We start from the raw sequence: 23792 nt of genomic DNA, 5'->3' as shown, positions 1-23792 counted from the left end.
CATGTTTTGTGCAAGTACGGTCCTTCAGGCCGCAAAATCAGTCATAAAACAGCAACATGTGGTTATCATCACACAAACCCTCCAGTGTTTTGAAAGAATTATGCTGAAGACTGGCGCTAGGCTAATGCTAAAATCTAAGCAAAAACAATCCTTTTTGAGTTTCCACAGCAAAGTCATCTTATAGAAAACACCTTTGTCTTGCTATGTAGAAGAGCTATCAGTCAAATGTTATATGATTCTCAAAGATTTAGCCTTAAGCTTGTAGGCTAAAGTAGGCTAATCGCACTTAAATGCTATTTTCCTTATATTCCTTACAAAAAGTAACGCCATAGTAGGCCAAAAGTGATGCTAGCAAAAGGTAATGTTATGAAACTTTCATATATACCTTGGTAAAGAATGTTTACCATAGTACAAGTTAAAAAAATTAATATATTACAATGGTACTCACAATATTTAGCAGTTTTTGCTACTATATTTATTGTACTAATAGGAGTTTTCCAAGAAAATACTAGTTCAGTCACTTCAAAATTTCACGTTTAATTCAATGTGTTAGATTATTAGATTATTATTTATATTACTGTCTGATCCCAATGACGGCATCAAGTACATTTTTGATAAAGAGGCAGATAAAGCACAAAAAAAATATGTAAATACGGTAAAATAACCCTTACCCTCATTCACCCCATAATGCATTGCAATTAAAGAACATCACGTCACGTTACATTCAAGCTATTTTAAGGCATGAAGACTTTTTTTCAAGGAAAAAAACATTTAAATATGTCATTTTGGTGATCAAAGATGAGTTTTAAGGGATAAAATTATTGACTACAGGGGAAATGTAAATATGCAGACATACTATAAGTCTAAATATGTCTAAATATGTCAACAATCTGGCTCTGTAGCACTTTCAAAACATTTCTGTTTGTATGAACACCCTGATCCACTGATCATTTTTTTGATAAAGAGGCAGATAAAGCCCAAAAATCTGATGCAAATAGGGTAAAATAACCCATACCCTCATTCACCCCATAATGCATTGCAAATAAAGAAGGTTTTTCATCAGACGATAATACACCTCTTCATAATATGGCAAGTGACCATGTATTGTAAGGCTGTGACTAAAATACCTCTTTGATTTACACTTATTCCATTATTAGCGTGTCTTTGAAGTGACCCGAGAGCACTTACGCAGACAGAAATTAAACTCTATAGCTGTAGAGGACTTTGATGTTTCCAGACACCCGTGAACCTGGGAGCAAAACATTGTACTCTCTTACATCAGATACAGTGTTCGTCCCTTGGGGAAGTACATTCATTAAATGTGATAGGAACAGATAAAAGACAATGCCCTTCCCCTTGTCAAGATTAGGTTAAGGCATTGGGTGATGTTGCAGTGCGACTGTGACTGTGATTTTACAGACCAAAACATACCCTGAGTAGATTTACATATGCATAAATAAAATACATAGAGCAATTATTGACATCGCTGCTGTCTGATAAGATTCATTAGACTGCGATTCGCTTAAATCTGACAGATCTCAGAAACGGCAGTATGCGTGGCAGGAAAATGATGGCCTTCATAAAACATTATATTACTGCAATGAAATGGCATTAATCTTTCATAGCATGGGTCATCGTTATATGCTAAACAGATTTCACTCTGGCAGGTAGTTCAGAGGAAGGGCAGGATATGGGCATGTAGAGACATCAGTATACCTGTACTAAATGCACAAAAGGCGAAGCAGGTCCTTTTTCGATGTTAAAGTCCCCCTGTGATGAAAACCAAAGACAGTCTCAAAAATGCGGTTTGAAATCGCTGGTGTTTCTTACGTCACAAACTACCTTGTAACCAATCACATCAACGTGTGATCGTCAACGAGTGGATCTCCGAGCTGGTGTGAGTGAGTGGAGGCGGGGCTAATTTGCATATTCATAGAACCGCGTATACTAAATGAGGCAAGGGTGTAGAGTTACATTCAAGCTATTTTAAGGCACGAAGAATTTTTTTTTTTCAAGGAAAAAACATTTAAATATGTCATTTTGGTGATCAAAGATGAGTTTTAAGGGATAAAATGATTGACTACAGGGGAACTTTAAATATGCAAATATGCTAAATATGTCAACAATCTGGCTCTGTAGCACTTTCAAAACATTTCTGTTTGTATGAACACCCTGATCCACCGATCAATTTTGGGTTACATTTTATTTTAAGGTATCCGTGTTACAGTGTTATTATACATTTAAGTACTGAGTAATAACAATTAACTTCATGTATTTACTATAGGGTTAGGGTTAGGATTAGGGTTTGGTTTAGGGTTAGTCGCATGTAATTATGCATAATTTATAATTACAGTAACTACATGTAACATGTGGACACTGTAAAATAAAGTGTCACCCAATTTTGTTAAGTTATGAAGAAACAAAACAAAAAATAAAATGAAACAAAAAACAAAGCAAAAATAAAATGTCACAATAATTAAGAGCAATTACAGGATTAGATGAATATCAGAATATCAAGTATGACAGTAACATCCCACTTTATCTAAATAATAAATGAAAGGGATTTCAAAGGTAATTCTATTAAGTCAGAAAATTCAAGAAATTTTCCACAAAAAAAAAAAAAAAAAACTGTGTACAGTTCTCAATCTGTAAAAATCAGTGAATTTTCACATTTTAAATCAATATAAGCACTGCACTGCATGTATTCCATTAAAATGATATGCTAACGTTGGTAATGGTGACCGTGATTTTGCCAAGTAAGACATGTTCCTGGATTCCTGGAACAACATTTCTGACCGAAATTTTAGTCCTAACCCTATCCCTACCCCTAAAACTAACTTTACCCATAACTCATCCCTAAAATCAGAGGGAAATGATAGGTGAATAATACGGATGTAGATGCACCTAACCCTGGATTTAAGCCTAAACTTGACATAAACTGTAAGCTTGTCCCTCAAATCTGATTGGCTGTTTGGAATATTGTTCCAGGATCACAAAGATGTTGATCCAGGATCATATTGTACTTGGTGAAATCACGTTCACCCCTTTGGAATAGCACTTCGTAAATTCAGCTTTGAATATTCAAATTAGTAGAATGCATTAAAATGACCTCTCCTATAGGAAAACTATATTGAAAGTGGAGGGGTACACTCCGACACATGTTTTCATTCAGGATTCATCTTCTGACATTAAGCATGAGAAGCAGCGTGGCCATCCATGCAGCTAAGCAGTAAAGCTCAAATGCAAATGGCACAACACTCTGCTCCAGTGCTGCCTCATCAGTTCTGACACCCTGCTGGAGTGGTAATCTGTGAGCCATATGCATAGCAAAGCATCATGGCCATCTGCCCTGGGAACACACGCATCCATCTTCCTGAGGATACAGGTTTGTATACATGTAGGTCCTAAACATGTTGGGAGGGTGAAAAAGACAAATCAGGAGAGTGAGTGTGAATACCACTGGCTCCCTCTGCTGTGCTAAATACTGTTCACCAATAACAATTAATAATCAAAGCTGGGAATTAAAGGTGTAGATCAGTTCAAATTTAAATTCTGCCATTATTTAGTCACTCTCATGTCAGTCCAAACCTGTATGATTTTTCAATCTTCTGTGGAACACAAAATTAGACATTCAGAAGAATCTAGACGCAGGTCTTTACCATAGTTCAAAATGACATATAAGCACCAAAATATCACAATAAAAGTGGTCCAGACAACTTGTGCTCTTTATTCCAAGACTTCTGAAGGTGTATGCTGGCTTTGTAAGATTTAAAGGATTAGTTCAGAATTAAAATTTCCTGATGATTTACTCACCCCCATGTCATCCAAGATGTTTATGTCTTTCTTCAGTTGAAAAGAAATGAAGGTTTTTGAAGAAAACATTCCAGGATTTTTCTCCATATAGTGGACTTCAACAGTTACCAACGGGTTGAAGGTCCAAATTATAGTTTCAGTGCAGCTTCAAAGGGCTCTACACGATCCCAGACGAGGAATAAGGGTCTTATCTAGCGAAACGATCGCTCATTTTCTAAAAAAAATAAAATAATAATATACTTTTTAACCACAAATGCTCATCTTGCACTGCTCTGCCGATGCGGCACGCATTACGTAATCACATTGGAAAGGTCACACGTGACCTTCAACCTGTTGAACCCTGATGAAGTCCACAATTTGGAGAAAAATCCTGGAATGTTTTCCTCAAAAACCTTTATTTCTTTTCGACTGACGAAAGAAAGACATGAACATCTTGGATGACATGGGGCTGAGTAAATTGTCAGGAAATTTTAATTCTGAAGTGAACTAATCCTTTAAGTCTAATTTTGTTAATCGGATCACTCAGCTCAAAAGAGTGACTCTCAACTGGCTCAAAAGAATGACTTGTTTACAGATTACAGTTTTCAAGTTTAACTCAGTTACTCAATTCATTAATGATGATGAATGATACTAATCACCAGTTGCAGGCTATACGAGCATCTTTTCTCAAGTTTGGTAAGTTTAGAACAACCTGAGAGTGAATAAATAATCACAATGTACTTGGTTTTTAGGGATAGTATTTCTTTAATGAGACAATGTGAGTTAGAATCCATCTCACAATATTCCCATTCCCCCCATTATCCCATAATTCCTCAAACAGACCAATAAAAGTAAAATAAATAAAAAATTAGAGAATAACATTAATTACTAAATTAATATTTAGCAAGGGGCAGTTGTGGCCTAATGGTTGGAGAGTCGGACGAGGCTCAGTACCAGCAGGAAATGTAGGTGGGGGAGTGAATGAACAGCGCTCTCTTCCACTCTCATTACCCACAAGGCACCTAACCCCCAATCACTCCCTGAGCGCCGCAGAAAAAACGGCCAAGTTTGGGACACACGTCCCATCACCTTCACTTTCAATATCCCACTAAGGCTGCACAATTAATCGAAATCAAATCAAAATCACGATTAAACCGTTTGGCTAAGTGCGATTATGAAATCGCAAAGGCTGCCATTTTTTTATGCGCAGCTTGTCAATGAAGCATGGTTCTGTGATCAGTAGTAAATGCTGCTCCATCTGAAAGCACTGCGAGTTTAAGTCGCTTATAACGTGCTTTTAAAAAATCAACACGAGTCAAACATCTTTCCAAACATGAGAAGCATTTGTGAACCTCTTGTCCAACAAAAGACAACATTTAATAACATGTTTTTACTCCAAACTCACTTCATAATGTCAGTTGAGTGTTTGAAGTGACATCCTTCTGTGAGATGATGTGGTTTCTTACACAGAATAAGGCACACAACATATTATTTCATAGTATTCTATACAGTGATAAAGGCTATGTCGATTAACATTACATTATAAATATTATCATGAAAATACCCAAGAAGGAACTCAGATATTGTCATAGTCATGTGTTTATTAGTCATGTTTAATCAATCAAAGCATTTCAATCTTCTGTGTATTCAGCTACAGAGATAGTATGATGCCCACAGGGATTTCCTGGAATGACGTTATCTTCTACAGGGCGTATTTGTAGTTTCTGCACAAGAGCGCCCTCTGGCTTTCCTACTGATCACTGATCTTGAAACTGTGCTTCAATAACAAGCTATGCATAAAAATAAATAAATAAATAAAATAAAAAAATCGCAGCCGGTGCCAAATCGCATTTTAATTTCGATTAATCGTGCAGTCCAACCTCCCACCATATGATGGCGTGACAGGCAGGTAGGGCAGGTTGGACCAAGGGATATGATTGGACGAACATTTTATGGTCCTACGCCTTTCACAGGCGATATACATATAAATACATTTAGACACTTAACTTAATGGTTGCTATCAGGATATGAAGAGACTTTCAACCACCATAACAAAAACATGTTTTTTGAAGCAAATCACCAACCCTGCCATTAACAGGTTCTGTAACTAATGCCTACATGTCCACTTGAGAATGATGCAGTAAACCTTACCAGACCAAGCTAAGAATGATATCACCACAGGCCAATCTGTTGTCTTTTATTTTTAGAATATTTCCTCAGAGCATCTAATCAGTGTTCAAGGCCCAGTAACACCAACGTCTCCCTGCCTGGAACCTTATCATACACTAGGGGCTTTTATCCCTTCTTCCAGTCATTAACAAGGAATAAGCGGATGGCAGTCTAGGGAAAAAAACAAAAAACAAAGCCATCCTAGTGGTTCTGCATGATGTCAGTGCTAAAATGGATTTGAAGAGAGACCTGTAAGTTTCCAACAGTTCCATGATTCATGGTATTTCAATCAAGTAAGTACATTTTTTAACCAAAGGAAGAAACAGCACCCTGTTCAGCTGTGATCAATTTGAGGTCTTACATAACTCTAAAATGTCTGCATTACTAGTTTCAAAGACTCTGCTCAAGGTGAACGAACATAAACTGAGTTTTCATACTTTTGGTTAGGCCTTTTAATTAACCGAAAGTGAAGCTGTAAAGTAGGTTTAGGATGACAGCTACACAATGCTCTGAGACAGGTTGCCTGAACTCCAGCTTATAAGTGGTGAATATATCCCAAAGGTTTATGACATGATTCTGTACCATCTGGCAGTCATCATAATAAAACTTTTAGGCAAACTTATGAAGTGATGAACCAAGTTAGAACTTTGCACAACATCAGGTATTTATTAATTCATTACTGACAACATTTTAAGTCAAATATTAGGGCTACTTTTGATACGTTTTGCTGCCAGATGTTAGTTATGATAGATGGTGGTTATGACACCTGCTAACATGCCAAACCTTCATCTTTTGATTTGGCCATCTTGCCATAAAATTAGCTCAATCAGTTTGTGATCTGTTGTCTGCCAATAGCAGAGACAGTATTTGAGGAAACTTGTTTGGTAACACTCATTAAAAAAAAAAAAAAAAAAAAAAAAAACATACACACACACTACCTTTTTGGGTCAGTAAGATTTTTGGATGTTTTTGAAAGAAGTCACTTATTTGCATGTATTTGATTTAAAAAAAATAAATAAATAACATTTAACTAATTATCAGTTATCTTTGACGGTAGTTTCCTGACTGAAATACAGTACAAAAAAACAGTAATATTGTTAAACATCATTACAATTTGAATTTTAATATATATATATATATATCTTTCTAATATGCTGATTTGGTGCTCATGAATTTATTCACAAGTGCATGTTTATTTATTATTGATTTTTTATTTAGACTTTTTTCTCGAAATTTAACAATTTTTTTCTCGAAACACAACGACTTCATTCTCAAAATTTAATGAGTTTATTCTCAACATTTTAGACTTTTTTCTAGAAATTTAACAATTTTTTTCTCGAAACACAACGACTTTATTCTCAAAATCTAATGAGTTTATTCTCAACATTTTAGACTTTTCTCAAATTTAACAATCTTTTTCTCGAAACACGACTTTTTTCTTGAAATTTAACAAGTTTTTTTCTCGAAACACAATGACTTTATTCTCAAAATTAAACGATTTTATTCTCAATATTGTATTTCGACTTTTTTCTAGAAATTTAACAAGATTAATCTCGCATTATAAAGACTTTAATCTCGAGATGTTTTTTTTTGTTTGTTTGTTTGTTTGTTTTTATTACTTGGCCCTAATCCTCTTCCATAGAAAAGTCATTAAAGGAATTTGAATTTATTTAGTTGGAAGTAAAATGTTTCTTTTGTCCAAGTATTTTTTTTTTTTTTTTTTTTACTTAAAAGTACTAAAATAATCATTAATTGAACCGTTAAGGAATTTGAGGAATCATTAAAAAGGAATCAGAATCTGAACTAGAACTGAATCATTAAATTTCTTTATGATGCCCGTTTCTAATTCACACACACTTCAGCTTGTAATATTATCGGAGATCATCATGGGCTTAGTGGAGCTGATTTTTAAAGGTACTTTAAAGGTAAAGGTACTCATCAAGTTAAATTAAATATGTCTGTGCGCATCATGATATCATACTCAATAACCATTGATCTTAGAGCAGACGACATGTGACATGCCGAACTGTGACATAAAAAATAAGGTATGTTGTCCTTGCAATGCCAAATGCAGAGCTTGTATGATGTCATAGGCCACTCTGACAATGATGTGTCAGTACGTTTTATCAATCACAGAGCAAGTTATCCATACACCCATTTCACGAATGAACAAAGCAAATTAAACCTCAGCTTCTCTCCCATTAACACAGGGGTGAACCCAAGGATTTAGGAAGGATATGTGTCCCTACACTTCATCAAAGTGCTTTTAATAAGAGTATTCTGTTGAAGGCCAAGCATTGTCCTTCTAAAAGTGCCACATTTACATACTGCACAATTACGAAGCCGAGAGCCGAGGCAGCCTGAGAAATTATTTTGCATTCCCCACTGTTGCGATGACGTTGAACAATGATATAAACCATGACCTGCAGGTCAATCATTAGTCCCTGTTCTATACTTGTCTGATGCTTTGCAAGCCGCATGTTTAATTTGTTGATTCATGGCATTGTGGTCCATTCAAGGGATTAAAACCTCAAGCAAGAACCCTCTTATTATAATACTGGTTCCATTGACTATATGACCTCCCAACCTCCAAAAAAAGTTCATGCAATTAAAAATTAACTGCATAAAATAATTGATCAAAAGTGCCAAGATGGTTCCCGCTCAAGACCTTTCTTCTTAACTATTAATTCTTGCAATTAGGCAACTTACTATGAGTGTGAGGGCCCATGCAATATTCATCGCAATGCATAATTGTGTAATACATTCCAGACATAAGAAGATATATATCCACAGTGGGCTTGTCAAGATATAAGACATTTTTATTTGCTTTATAAGACTGTTTCATCTCCAAGAGGGTCTTGGTGGATAAAAGAGCCTTCTCTGCTACAACGTTCTTAGTGACCTCCCATATTAATTCTATCAAGCATAAGACACAAGAATATTAGTAAGTATTCAACACAACAGGCAGTCCATCAAAGTGTAGAGCTTCAATGCATCAAAGGCTTACCTTAAAATATATACAGCTGAACCACTGAGCCTGTCAATAAGGGAATAAATGAGGCCCCACAATGAGGCTGTAGGACGCAATGCATTGTGTGATAAATTATATACTATGTTCATGTGAGTATTGGAAGATTACTGAAGGTCTCGATTGTGCCAGAAGCAAATATGGAACCCCAGCTACAATGGACTCGCTGTAGAAGTTTGGCTTTCATCTTGAGATATGCTTCAAAGCTTGCTTCGAACAGAGCAAACTGGCAATCAAACTAATGTGTAACCAGGCAGTTGTGCACTTCACAAAGCCCATCATCAGAACAGCAGCTGGAATCACACAGAGACAGCGCCGTCTCCTCATATCAAGCATACAAGGTCTTTGGAACATGTTATTTTTTCCATGTTGAAAGCCATGGGGAGACGCTTTGAGAATCTTTAATGTCTTGCATGTGGCATGTGAAAGAACATCCTCTTACTTAAAGATCCATCTATCAGAAGTCTTCATAAATATATGGAAATAAAACAGAAAGCTTCAGTATTATTCCTGCTTCTTGTTCAACTTTTCATCTTGCATTTCTAATTTGTAAGGACCAGTATTGGGGAAAGTTACTTTTAAAAGTAATGCGTTGCAATATTGCGTTACTCCCTTGATAAGTAACTAATTGTGTTACTTAGTTACTTTTTACGGAAAGTAATGTGTTACGATACTTTTACGTTTCTTTTTCTCATCTGGGCTGAGCTTGCTTGTTTGTTTTTTAATAACAAAGAAAAACAAAAGTTATTTTTATCTAAAGTCATTTTTGCATATTCATGTGGTCGAACTGGATCAGTAATGGTCAGCAGCAAAGATAATAACGTGAATATTAAATACATAAAGTATATTTGTGTTTTTTAACATTTAATTATTGCAGATTTGCATAATATTCAGAGTTTGCATTTCACTGTTTTATTAATTTTGAGGAATACTGAATCTGTTTTTGTGCAAGTAAGATGAGTAAATGCCTGCTCACATTTAGTCTAGAACTACAATAATCAGGGCTTGACATTAACACCTGCCAACCTGCCAAATGCTGGTGGATTTCAGCAGTCGCACCTACTAGCGACTTTGGCAGGCTGAATTTTATATATAATATACATTTTTCAATTGTAGTCTTTTGAAAAGGCATCTGAAATAATAAACTAAGTGTAATGTAGTGTTGTTGAAAGTATAGATTTTTCAATACATATCAATATTGAAATATCTGAAATACGCTTCCAATACTCATTTTCCGCAGAACAGATACATGATACCAGCTGCACTTTCTCTCTCTCTCATCTGAGTTGACACACAAACCCGCCTTCCCTCACTCGCTCGTTTCATTTGCTCTGCATGAATATTGTTGGTGTTACAGGGCTTGAATTTTGGCATGGGATTATGTGTATTGCGCATAACTTTACTCATTCCTGCAGATTTTGTGCTCACACCCAAAGTGCATGCACATACAGCCGCCTCGCAGTACTAAATTGAGTCCTTTTTCATTGTTTAATGCGCTTAAACAGTCAAATACACACAAAATAATGTCAAAATGCCGGTCTTGGCGAGTATTCACGCAAACACAGGCAGATGTTTCAAGTGAACGTAAACAGTTGAGAAAGAAACCGCATGTGTAACAGTATAATGGATCCGTGCGTCAGGTCTTAAAGTGACAGCAGCCTAATATGCCTGCTGCCAAATTATGAGATAATATTAAAAATATCTATATGGCAGTTTTCCCCCATGTCCATGGTATCGACGTCAAAATTGTGGCCAGTGAAAATGCTGAATGGCTAGTAACTTTCGAAAACCACTAGCAACAGTGGCTGGTGAGCAAAAAAGTTCATGTCAAGCCCTGATAATAACCATTATGTTCACACAGCGCAAACAGCGCCGCTGCACTTACTTCCAATTTCTATCAACATGGGGACAGGAGATCTATCAGTCAATAAATCAGAAAACAATGTAACTTGAGTTACTTATTTGGAAAAAGTAACTCAGTTTGTTGTAAATTTAAAAGTAATGCGTTACCTTACTAGTTACTTGAAAAAATAATCTGATTACGTAACTCGCGTTACTCGCATTACTCCCAACACTGGTGAGGACAGCATTGAACTCTTTTATAATACTTCATGCATTATCAAAATAAGTCAAAAATACAATTATATATAATTATATATATAATATATAAATGTTCAACTACTTTTGATTCAGTACATACCTGTTATTTAAAGGCCATTAGGTCCACAGTTCAAGGTCACTTTTTTCTTTTCTGAACAAATGCAAAAATGTGAAATGTGAAAGTTAGAAAATAAAGTATTTTTTAAATCTGAGTGACAAGTTATATATACACACCGCTCCATAGACTACTAATACGAGTGTGAATTATTTATTTATTTATTAAAATCTTAGAAACTTTTTAGATTTTAAAAATAAAATCATTCAAATATCATTTGGGGGGAACTGTTTGATAGGATATGGAAAGTGACACCATAACATATGATACACCTACACATTACATGACGGCCTGCATATTACATGATTGGTGTTCATTATTCCTGTTACATGAAATAAGATACAAAATGGTGCGGTACACATTGCAGAGCATGTAATACTACACTAAATGAGCACTAGGCCCCAGCCCCAATCAAAATCCAAAGAAAACATGGATGTACTTTTACATCTGTGAAGAGTTTCCTGTTTCCAACGGTCACTGGAGGGCTGCCATCTATTTTGAGGTCTGGTGTGGATTAGACATTCTGATATTAAACAGGCAGGTTTCAGAAGTCTTCCTCTTGAGTAGAATAGTAGCTTGGGGGAAAAGCGATTCTAAAGGCTTCCTAAGTCTTTGTAAAAATAATTCTGAAATCATACTCTTTTTTTGTTGTTAATCTGAAAAGATTTTAGCCCTTATTTCATATCATTATATGGAAAAGGCCAGAATATTTACATAAAAATGTACCACTGGAAAAAAAAAAGATAGAATAAAGGTTTGAAACAACATGAGAGTGAGTACATTTTTATGTCTGGGTAACTATTCCTTTAAAAAGACTACAGCATGTGAGATACTAGAAATCACAGCTGTGAAATGTCAGGCGGGCACAAACAAAATATCTCGCCTCTATAGTGTCATTCAGATGTTTATGCTACCATAGCTTGTGCAGAACTTGCCATGAAAACATCTAAATGACTTTATCTCTCCCAGTTATTGCATGAGAGATAAAGCTATTAAGAGAATGGAGAACAAATGGCAGTTAAAGGCTAAATTTACATAGAGAGGAAAGAAACATGCTGAGATGGTGTTTGGTGTCCATCATATGCTGGATAATAGTGTACTTATAACCACCCAGGAGGCCATGCCTGCATTTGTTAAGCTTATGGCTTTAACATATAGATTTCTGGCATGGACAATAGGAACTGGCCAAGTCTGATGGCTCCTCAGCTCCGTGGCCTTATGGGATTGTAAAGAGTCTACACTTGCATCTCAGCGCATGCAGTATGTACGAAAACACCTACTTATTTGAGGTACTGCTCGTCACTTTGTAGTATGGAAATACGCATATTCACAGGGAGTGTTACTATACAATGTACAGGCAGCTATAAATTATTAAATATATTCAAGGATTGTAATTGTAAATTAATTGTAAAAATGGAAACCAACCACAAATCATTGTGCAAAAAAGTGTCATTTTAGTATCAGTGAAGTACTATTATAGTATTTTATTAATAGTTTGAATTAGTTTTTATTATCTTATTTCATTTAATGTTTATTTAAAATAAATATGTTTTAATGGTTTTAGTTTTAGTTAACTGTCAAAATTTGGTACATTCTTAATGTTCAAAATTCAATGAATTTCAATGTGATTATTCATAAATAATGTCAATGGAAGATTTTCAAACTTTAAATCTTAACCCTTTTTAACTGTCACCGTCTGCTTGGCGCTCTTTTTATTTTGCGCATTTTTTTCATATCACATATTTTAGTAATAATCATAAATTAGGTATTATTCAAAAGCCTACAAGCTCAAAATTCATCCTGTGAAAACAGTTTTGAAGCTGGACGATGCGTTACCATGGAAACTGTGATCTAAATTCTTTTAGCAGGCTCCTCCCCTAGTGGGCAGTGTCAGGTTTCATGTTACAAATTTTAACTACTTTATATTTAAAACTTTTTCTAATTTTGACAAAACACATCGTCGGAAAGGTCTGAGTCTCAAGGTTCCATATTTGGTGATTGTTTTGTGATAGAATTGATATTTGGATAGAAATTTATAAATTTGTTACAGGAGAGTGCTTTAAAAAAAAAATTCAATGGAATGTTGGTGGCACCCGGTGGATATTTTTGGTACAGCGCCTAAATAAAATTTTTGTGATATCAACTTCAAATTTGAAACACAACTTGGTTAGACATATGGCTTTGATTTAATAGCAATTTTAGAGTAAAAAAATATTTGATGACATATATTTTATATAAAATTATTATTTTTTTAGTACAGTACATTTGATTTACAGTAAATATAAACTTCCATAACTTTTTCATACGTTTAATTTTGAAGAGCTTTTGGAAGTCACTTCAGTAATAATCTACTGAGTGTCTTCTTTAAAATGAGACCAACCTTATGTCTATATTCCAAAGCATTCTTGAATTACAACCATTTAGGTTTGGATAGTGCATTTTATGTACAGGTTTTACTTCTTTTGAATGAAGGAACATGGTGCAGCAGTGGAAGGGTGCATTTAATAGGAAGACATGCAACATGAAAAATGATCTCATATGATATAAATAGCTGGATGGTGTCTAACATATTATTTAGTGATCAAAACCTTGGTGATGTATGAGGAATGCTAGTTAGTACTGTGCAGCGTATTAGTGGTCTCTTTATAAGTGTATCATGTACACTTGCATCCAAGGAATTTTGGCTGTGGTTTTACCAGGCATTTAGGAACTTACCCTTTAAAAACGCAGACATGTGCGATCGTATTCCACACTTCTTTGAGGACATCTCCTCCCCCTTGGTATCCTGAAAACATAAATCAGTATCTCATCCTTTGATCTAATTACATTTCAATGCAGTACGATCCTCATTTAGTGAAGCTGTCAAGTTACGCCTTAAAATGATATATTAAAGTCAAGGTAATGCGGCTTTTGAAGTGAAAGGAAAGAAATATGGCTTTTACTCATGCACTACCACATGAGTACTATATGAATGATAATCAGATGTTTAACAAGTTTTTTGTGTTTCTTGTATTTGCATTTCATTAAATTAGGACGTTAAATGCTTGTAACTGAAATTTAGTTTAGATCATTTTCACAACTATTGAAAGTCGCTTTGTGTATTTAGTTGGCATATTAAAGGGATAGTTCACCCGTAAATGTCAACTCTGACATGATTTACTCAACCTCATGTTGTTCCAAACCCATTTGAACCTCTTTTTTTTTTTCTGTGAAACACAAAAGGTGAATATTCTGATGATTTTTCTTTTATTTAAAATGCATAGCTACAGAAATGATAAAACAACAAAGTACAAGTAAAAAATTGTCTATACAGTAGCTTATGTGAAAAAAAAATGTAGCTTGACAGCTATGGCCACCATTCACTTTCATTGTATGGAAAAGAGCAGCTTGAACATTCTTCTAAATATCTCCTTTTGTGTTCTATGCCCGAAAGAAACTAAAAGAGGTTTCAAAAGACATGAGGGTAAATAAATCATGAGAAACTTAAGAAAAATGTGCATTTTTGTGTGCTTTTTTATGAGAAGCAATGTTTTCTTTTTGTTGAGAAAAACATTGTTTTTCTCAATGTTTCCTCTTTGAACTGTTGCCATCTGGTCGACGCTACAGAGCTCTGAGCACCAGAACGACCAGACACAGGAACAGTTTCTTCCCTCAGGCAATCCATCTCATGAACACTTGACAAACACGGAACACACAACACTATTATACATTATTTACTTAAAACACATACTTATTTATATTTCAAATTTGCACACATAACTGTACATACAAATTGTCTATATTATATATTGTTTTTTGCTTTTTTTGCACTTTGTCTATCTTGTATATTTGTATATTATTCTTTTTTATTATCTGTGTCTTGTCTTGTCGCTGTCACTCTGTTGCACTGTGGAGCTTCTGTCACTAAAATAAATTCCTAGTATGTGTAAACATAACTGGCAATAAAGCTCTTTCTGATTCTTAAAGGGATAGTTCACCCAAAAATGAAAATGTTGTCATCATTTACTCACCCTCAAATTGTTCCAATACCTTTCTTCTGTTGAACACAAAAGAAGATATTTTGAAGAATGTTGGCAACCACACAGTTGACGGTAGCCACTGACTTCCATAGTATTTTTTTTAGTTAATGGCTAACGTCAACTGTCTGATTACCAACATTTTCTTTTGTGTTCAACAGAAGTAACTCATTCAGGTTTGGAACAACTTGAGGGTGAATAAATGATGACAAAATGTTCATTTTTGTGTGAACTATCCCCTTTAAGAGTTCCAACGGCCCATTGGACAAAACCTGTGCATCTTCATCTGATTAATGACTATCCTCCGTCTAATAAACAGTAATTGAATGGTCTGCTGCAGAGGCCCTGAAAGCCTGGGAGAGCTGCTCGCAGCCCGTTCTATCGTCTGGGGGTTGATTATGGTTGACCTTGTTGTGAAGCGCACTTTGAAACAGTAAATCTAAGCTGGGAAACTGTAGCCAGAGAGCAAAGCAGAAGATAAATGAACAGATATTGTATTGACACGGCTAAAGGAGATCGATAACGTGATCAATATCTATTTGATTTTGATCACAAAACTCTGTGGAGGAGGAAGACGATTGATCAAACGTGCCAGGACACATCGGCATATCTAACAATATTAATTAAGAAAAACTGCTTAGGTGACTGATTGCTAAATCAGTCAATACTGTTAAAATCAAAACAAACGATTGCTGCATTCAGATGTGCGGCCTAATTCTTTCTCAGGATGGATTTACTGTAAGCTTTGTACTACTACAGTAGTTGTCTAAACATCCTAAATGAGTCATTAAGCGTAGTTATGATGATAAAAGTTAATAGAAGTTATATTAATTCATTTTTAATATTATTATGTTGTAAATTATTGTGATTGAATCGAGTCAGAGTACTTTGAATTAAAGAGTACTTCAGAATTAAAATTTCCTGATAATTTACTCACCCCCATGTCATCCTAGATGTTTATGTCTTTCTTTCTTCATTCCAGGATTTTTCTCCATATAGTGGACTTCAACAGTTACTAACGGGTTGAAGGTCCAAATTACAGTTTCAGTGCAGCTTCAAAGGGCTCTACATGATCCCAAACGAGGAATAAAGGTCTTGTCTAGCAAAGCGATCAGTCATTTTCTAAAAAATAAATAAATAAATAAAAATTATATACTTTTTAACCACAAATGCTCATCTTGCACTGCTCTGCGACATTGGAAAGGTCACATGTAACTTTGGCGGAAATACCGCAGTAGGGCGAAAAACTCCATCTCATTTTCTCCTCCAACTTCAAAATCGTCCGACATTGTTGTTTTACCTTTTTTTTTTTGTAAAGGCCGTTTGACGTTTGCACGTTCGCTTTGTACTTCCGCCTATGTCACACGTGACCTTTCCAACCTGATGCGTGCCGTGATAATGTGTGGTGCATCGCAGAGCAGTGCAAGACAAGCATTTGTGGTTAAAAACTATAAAAAAAAAGTTTTTTGTTTTTGTTTTTTTTTTCAAGAAAATGGCCGATTGTTTCGCTAGTTCCATCCCTTTGAAGCTGCATTGAAACTGCATTTTGAAAGCACAAATATATAGTGAAAACCAGAGCATTTCACATAAATTACAAATAAGATTAAAGTACTAGAATTGTAATACCAAAACATAAAAATAGAAATAAAAATAAAGCTAAATTAATTTTTTTTTTTTTTTTTTAAACTAACAACAAAAGCAGATAACAAAATTAGCTACTTAAACTCAAACTGAAAATAAAAGCTAATTCAAAATATTAATAAATACTATAACAGTATATATAAAACTATTTAATGTTAATTATAATTATTAATAAATATAATTAATATTGTGTAATTAATTATTCATTACATAACAGGGACTAAGCTTTTTTTTTTTTTTTTTCAAAACATACTTATTTGTAAGTGAACATAATACCAAAACATTGCATTTGCTATAATTTACTGTAAACAATCTTGATGTCTTCATGACAGCTTAGCTTTTGTTTTATCTATGGGCTGGGGTTCAGCGTGTGTTAATGCAAATCAAAAATGGCATCATTTCTGTTAAGAAGGCTGTTCTGACTAAAACACTTATATAATTGAATCTGTTCATCAATAAAATAAAAAAAAAGCGCAACTCTAGTAACAGTAGCAGGGGGAAATATAATTCAAAGGCGCATCAACGATGAGGTAATATTTATTTTGACGCATGACTCATATATTGTGATGAAATGTTTTAAGAAGCTTTCAAATATATCATGCTTTTAAGAAGCCTTCTTATATTACATGCTTTTAAACATCAGAGGGTCTAAAGGATATGAGCACTTTCTCACCAAAGCAGCACTTTTACATTATAATCTAGCACAAAAAGATAGTTTTCATTCTTTGTTCTCATGTGAACACAATGCAGCTGCCATTGTAAAATATATCAACTCGGTGACGGTGGATTAAAACCGTCACCTCCATATGAAATGCACAGCAGCCTCATAGTAACTCATTATCACAAAATATCTACACCATAATAAACACGTTACTGTCAGATTTTTATGAAATAGATCTCTTTGAGGGTCATAATCAAGCGTTATGATGCCGGATAATAAACACGGCTGGACAGGAAAAGAACAGCGTGTCGCAGCTATGTGTGCAATGGGAATACAAGCCTTCAGCGTGAGAATATTTATTGGACATTGTTGAGTGCTGGGGAACATGGTTAATGGTTAACATTACGCAGTCCTTCGGAGCAAGAGCAAGATTAGCACTTACATGTCTTTAGTGTCGACCCTGCGAACGGTCATAAAAAGGAGCCCTCATCTGCTCTTGTAAATCAAATCATGTTTTGAGCGGTGATGATGATTCTGCCAATTAGCTGAGGCCGGACTGGTGAGAATTACCACTCACTATTACACATGGTCCATTCCTGAGATCTATAGCCTCCCCCGATTTGGCAATCTCCATACAGGACTAAATGTGATAAGAAATGAATTATACTATTGATGAGGTCCTTAACAAGGTAATAACCATGCTCCCCAGTCAATAATTATTTCGATAAGAATATCTTTATTATGAAAATGCAGACTACAGCAGAAAGTCACAGCACCAAAACAATACCCGGTGGTGTAATTGCCTTTGTCTGAAATTATAGTTTTCATTAAATGGAATGCTGCATGTTATTGATTGTTTAAATAAGACTCGATATCTTCCTGTTTCAAAGCACTGTGAAATTGCATGGCATTGTAATATTCCAAAGCATTGTTGTGTCTCTTCATCAATGTTATGAGATTCACACTATAACGAGTCAAGGACTATTGGCCACAATAACTGCTGTATCTAAATGGACTCATTTTATGGGGTTAGATCACAGACAAAAAAAAAAAAAAAAGTCGCTGCCTCTCTCCTCATGACCACATTTACTTTGTGAACAGAACGCAGAATGGAATATGACAGACTTAGGCTGTGTTTCATTCAAGGTCGATGTGGGATATTCCAATTAAATGTAACAGACGTAGGCCAGTAAGAGCTGTGTGTGTAAAACGACTGATGCTAGAGTCTGCAGTCTTTAGCCTCCTTGTTAGAGCGCCCGACTCCCACGGCGGAGACCACGGTTCGCTTCCCGCACAGAACGGGTTGAGTTGAACCGGTTACATTGGTGCCGTTGACCCGGATGGGAGTGAGGTTTAGGGGGGTGAGTGTAAAGGCTTGTGCACACCGGGACGATTATCGCGCACGCTTATCGCCGGTGTTTAACGCCTCGTGACTAAACAAAGGGCGCCAATGTGAGTGTACACACCGACGTGCAAAACACCAGGTTTAAAAACGTCATTTTTAAAAATGCCTCAGGTTTGTTTTTTTGGTTTGACGTGCCGCGTTAAAAACTGGCCGACCAATGAGATTGCCGCTTTTGTTCACGTGCCTGGAGCTGCTGAAGTTACAGTAAAACACGACATGGTGGCGCTCAAGCACAAAACGGTCTTGCCGAGCACACATTGATACCTAAGTAGAAGACGACGAAGAGGAAGTAAGTAGACGAAGAAGACCCCTATAACTATGGGTGCTTTGCCAGTTCTTGGCTACACCAATAGATGTGTATTATATGCCATTTTATTTCTGTATTTTTATTGTTTTGTTTTTTTTTACATTCAAGAAATATAGTTGAGAATGTCTATTTCATAAATATGTTTACTTGCACTACTGTCATTGTCACTTATTTGCACTATCGTTTCTGACTACTATCTCCTCATGTCATGTATATGCCATATATGCCATTTTATATGTGTATTTTTATTGTTTTATTTACATTCAAGAAATATCATTTCGAATGTCTAATTCATAAATATGTTTATTTGTACTAAGCACAAGCGCCATATACTGTCAGGGAATGAATTTGCACATTCACTCGGTGCAACGCCACTGAAAATCGCTTGGGTATGAACACAAAGACGTGTCGAAAAAAGTCTCGAAAAACGCTGGCGATTAGCGCGGTGTGCACGAGGCTTAATGGTGCTTTTCCACTGGATGGTATGACTCGGCTCGGTACGGCTCGGCTCGCTTTACTTTCAGTTTGCTTTTCCTCTGCAGTTTAGTACCACTTCAAAGTGGGTGGGATTATAGACTGATCATTATAGTTGTGCTGCCTCTACTGCCGTGGATCCACTCCTCGGCTACCAGCGAGAGGAACGTCTGCACCTCGTCTACTGACCACAATACAGCCATTTATTTTTTCAAGTTGTGTGTGGCAGTCGTTTAAAGCAAATCATTAAAAAAAGTTGTGTGAACAAATGATACTGTTACTGACTATTTAAATCTAGTGGGTTTGGTGTTACATGTTTCAAATCCAATGATGCTGGTAGTGAGGATTCTCTCTGACCAGTCAGTGATCTGCAGTGTTTACACGTCACATTTTAGTATCGGTACGGCTTGCTTGGAACCTCAACCGAGGTGGTACTATTTAAGAGAGCCGCACCGTGCCATACCGAGCCGTACCATGCAGTGGAAAAGCGCCAAAAAGGGAGCTAGGCTAGTAAGAGCTATGTGTGTAAACCTCACTCCCCTGAACTCAAGAGGTGCTCTAGTGACTGTCGCTAGAGACTGCAGCCTCTAGCCTCGTTAGACCGCCCAACTCCCATGCGGAGGGGTCCAGGTTTGAGTCCCGCTTAGAGCGGGCGGTTCAAACCGGAGGGTCTACAGTGGTTCAACCTTAATGTTATGAAGTGACGAGAATACTTTCTGTGCGCAAAAACAATGTAAACACAGTGCAGTGCTTCCGGGTTCTATGTCAGAATGCTGACTCATTATTGGCTGGCTCCTGCGTCAGCATCACACGCATGCGTCGTGCTGCTCACGTGAACAGCGTCGGCCAATACTGAGCCGGTGTTCTGACATAGAACCCGGAAGCACTGCACTATGTAAATTGTTGAATAAAGTCATTATTTTTGTTTTGTTTTTGCGTACAAAAAGTATTCTCGTTGCTTCATAACATTGAGGTTGAACCACTGTAGTCCCGTGGACTATTTTAACAATGTCTTTACTACTTTTCAGGACCTTGAATGTGGTAATTACATTGCTTTCTCTTGGGGATCAGAAACCTATCGGATTTCATCAAAAATATCTTAATTTGTGTTCCGAAGATGAGCGAAGGTCTTATGGGTGTGGAACGACATGAGGGTGAGTAATTAATGACAGAAATGTCATTTTTGGGTGAGCTATCCCTTTAAGTTGGAGGTGTCCTTCTGACTCCTTCATATTTGAGGTATGTTCTGAGATCTGTTGATAGGCATTGTGTTTAGGTTTACTAGGTTTACCTTCTAACAGACTGGTCAAAGCACAGTAAAAAAAAAAAACTAAAGTAAGAACGGGCTGCTCTGACATTCAAATCCTATGCTGAGAAGGCATTACTAGGGTGCAAACTAAATTCTCCTTGACCTTATTGGTTTTGTAAGAGGATGAGCTGAGATGGGTTGGGAAGTTTTTGGAAGGGCTGTCACCACCACTTTCTGGTCGGGGGTCTTTGTGGGAGTTTTGTTCCTCCTCAACTTCTTTTACTTCCATCTGTGGGAGAAGAAAGTATTCAGCTTTTTCATTGCTGCATCCTAGTTTTGGTATTCAATAAGCTGCAAGACTGAAATGTTACATCATGTATATTGGTTGTCATCTTCACCTGTTCTATGGGAAGATCCACCTTCATATTTTCATCTTCCAGGACTTCAGATGCTACTACTGCCTCCTTCCTTTTGTTGGTGGCTCTGAAGACACTTTTTTCTGGAGAGGGCGATAAATCCCGAAAACGTTCATAATCAGAAGATTAGAGACAGCGGCATGAAGTCGGATCAGGTTGGTCCATTAGAAAGAACCTTGAGTTTCACCGTTCACAGTGCACATAACAAAATTGACATAGTAAATGGCCAGGCTCTATTAAGACTACAGAAACTACAAATCAATTAATGTTTGTTACAAAACAATCAATATCTTCTCTCAAAACGCAGAAGATTAACACAGACAAAGAAAAAAAACCTGTCTGTAGATGGAGCGTCTTCTTTCAGCAGACAAGACATGAGGGTTAAAGTGATAAACACTCTTCAGCATTACCCAAAACATTTCACCTCGCATCAAATCAAGTCTGTTCAAGCTCAGCACTTCACAAAGCATTTAATGGGCTTTCTTTATCCTGAGATGCAGCAAACTGCATTGGTTGGTGCCTTTGACATTCAAAGGTAAGACAATCTTGGCTAATGATAGGCTGACAGCAGATGCACTCTTCCTCCAGTAGGTGATGGGAATGGCTCTCGCAGTCATGGCATGTTTGATTACCCCTCTGCAGCGATTGATGTAGTTAAAAGGAGGTTTCTTGTTTTATTTTTTTTTGTTTTTGCCATTAGGAATGGCATTATGTGAATCTTTCTGCCCCATGAGACATGATCAAGTGTCTAGAGTAGGTATGAGCCTTCATCGAGGGGCTTTTATAAGCATGGCTGCAGACATACCGTCCGAGGCTAATGCGAGATCTGCATGAGTGAGGGAAACTCAACTCCATCACAAGGACTGCTGGCTCGGCTCTTATGAGTAAAGTGATGGCAGCCCCGGAGCGCCTGCAATTACTCACTGAATGACCTCATGGCATGTAAAAGACACAATGCACTTGCTCATTCAAAGTCTTGTTCATTTTACCCAGTTTACAAAAGTGTCATGCTCATTCACATGCGCCCCCTCAGATTTGTGAGCCAAATGGATTTTGAATATAACAACAACAACAAAAAGTATAAACAAAAAATAAGAAAAAAATAATTAACAACAGTTTTAGGTAAAAAAAAAAAAAGTACTTAAATTATTTAAGTGATATAATATAAAAAGAAATATATAATTATATATTATATTATAAAAAATTCTCTTATTGTCACGATCACCAGCTGAAGTGCCCTTGATATCCACCAGAGGGCACTCCTCCCCAGACCATTCATTCCACCATGGACTACATCTCCCATAATCCATTGCCCGGACTACTTATGCCTGATTGCTTTCAGCTGTGTCTCATTAGCTTGTTTAACTCTGCCTATATAAACCCGGTGTTCTCAGGCCCTGTTTACACTAGTGCGTTTTAGTTTTAAAACGTGTAACTTTTGCTATGTTTACACTACTCTGGCATTTTCGACCCTCAAAAACGGAGACTTTTGGAAACGCTGCAGGATGTGTTTTAGTTTGAAAATGCCTGGGTTGCGTTTCAGTGTAAATGGACCAAAACGGAGACTTTTGAAAATGATGGCGTGGCTGCCCACATTCGCTCTGCTTATCCTTGACGACCGTGTAAACAATAACATAGAGACTGAACTGCAATCTTTGCTGTCATTTTTCACAGCCATTGTGCAGTTAAACTCTGCATTTTTTTTTTTTTAATACTGCAGCTACCTACATGCGCAAGAGACAACTGTTTACACTTCTACACGCATGCCTCGTGTGCATGAACGGTCATGTGACGTGTTTTCAGTCGTGTAGTGTAAATGGAGATCGTTTCTGAAACGCCAGTGTAGACGTGGATCGTTTTCATTTTAAAACGCCGTTTTAAAACGAAAATGCACTATTGTAAATGGAGCCTCAGTCATTCTTTGCGAAGTCTTGTATGTGTCACTACTGCAATTCTGAGCATTCTCGTCTCTGTTTCATGGTTTTGATCTCTGCCTGTTCTTTGGATTATCTCGTTCGTCTGTGTTTCTTGGACTATGTTTTATGTTTGGATTGTTTGCAATTATGGATTATGCTTAATAAAGACTACATTTGGATCCTCAACCTTGTGTCTCGGAACAGTTTGTGACACTTATGCTCACGACAGCTACATTTATTTGATAAAACAACTACAGTTAAAACACGTTGTAACATTACACATGTCTTAACTGTCACTTTTGATCAATTTCATGCATACTTGCTGAATAAAAACATGAATAACTTATTGATTAAAATCTTAATGACCCCAAACATTTAACATATATGATAGAACACACTGTCACTAAACAAACAAAGGTAGCGAAAAAACACTACAATATAAGTCTCAATATGCAACAGAGGGAGAGAGAAATGGTGAATGAAAGCAAAAGAACAGAAACCAA

At 36.4% G+C, this 23792-nt stretch overlaps 1 protein-coding gene across 2 annotated transcripts in view; it reads right to left on the bottom strand.

Annotated features, from left to right (window-relative positions):
• Positions 1-638: 638 nt before the first annotated feature.
• Positions 639-23792, bottom strand: part of LOC127498115 (doublecortin domain-containing protein 2) — a 39378-nt gene continuing 16224 nt past the window's right edge. Inside the window, exons 8-12 of one of the 2 annotated variants that reach the window (XM_051867099.1) lie at positions 21356-21456; positions 21121-21246; positions 13920-13989; positions 11190-11240; positions 639-3404 (exon numbers count right to left, since the gene is read on the bottom strand). In XM_051867099.1, coding sequence (XP_051723059.1) covers positions 11197-11240; positions 13920-13989; positions 21121-21246; positions 21356-21456 — 341 coding nt within the window. In that variant the 3' untranslated portion in view covers positions 639-3404; positions 11190-11196. Of the gene's footprint in view, positions 3405-11189; positions 11241-13919; positions 13990-20869; positions 21247-21355; positions 21457-23792 lie in introns of those variants that run through there. The other variant, XM_051867100.1, reaches the window with a different exon arrangement.

The sequence above is a fragment of the Ctenopharyngodon idella genome, chromosome 17, assembly GCF_019924925.1.
Source record: "Ctenopharyngodon idella isolate HZGC_01 chromosome 17, HZGC01, whole genome shotgun sequence".
Classification (NCBI taxonomy): domain Eukaryota; kingdom Metazoa; phylum Chordata; class Actinopteri; order Cypriniformes; family Xenocyprididae; genus Ctenopharyngodon; species Ctenopharyngodon idella.
The sequence above is the reverse complement of the archived record's forward strand: the minus strand, read 5'-3'. Positions and strand labels throughout refer to the sequence as shown.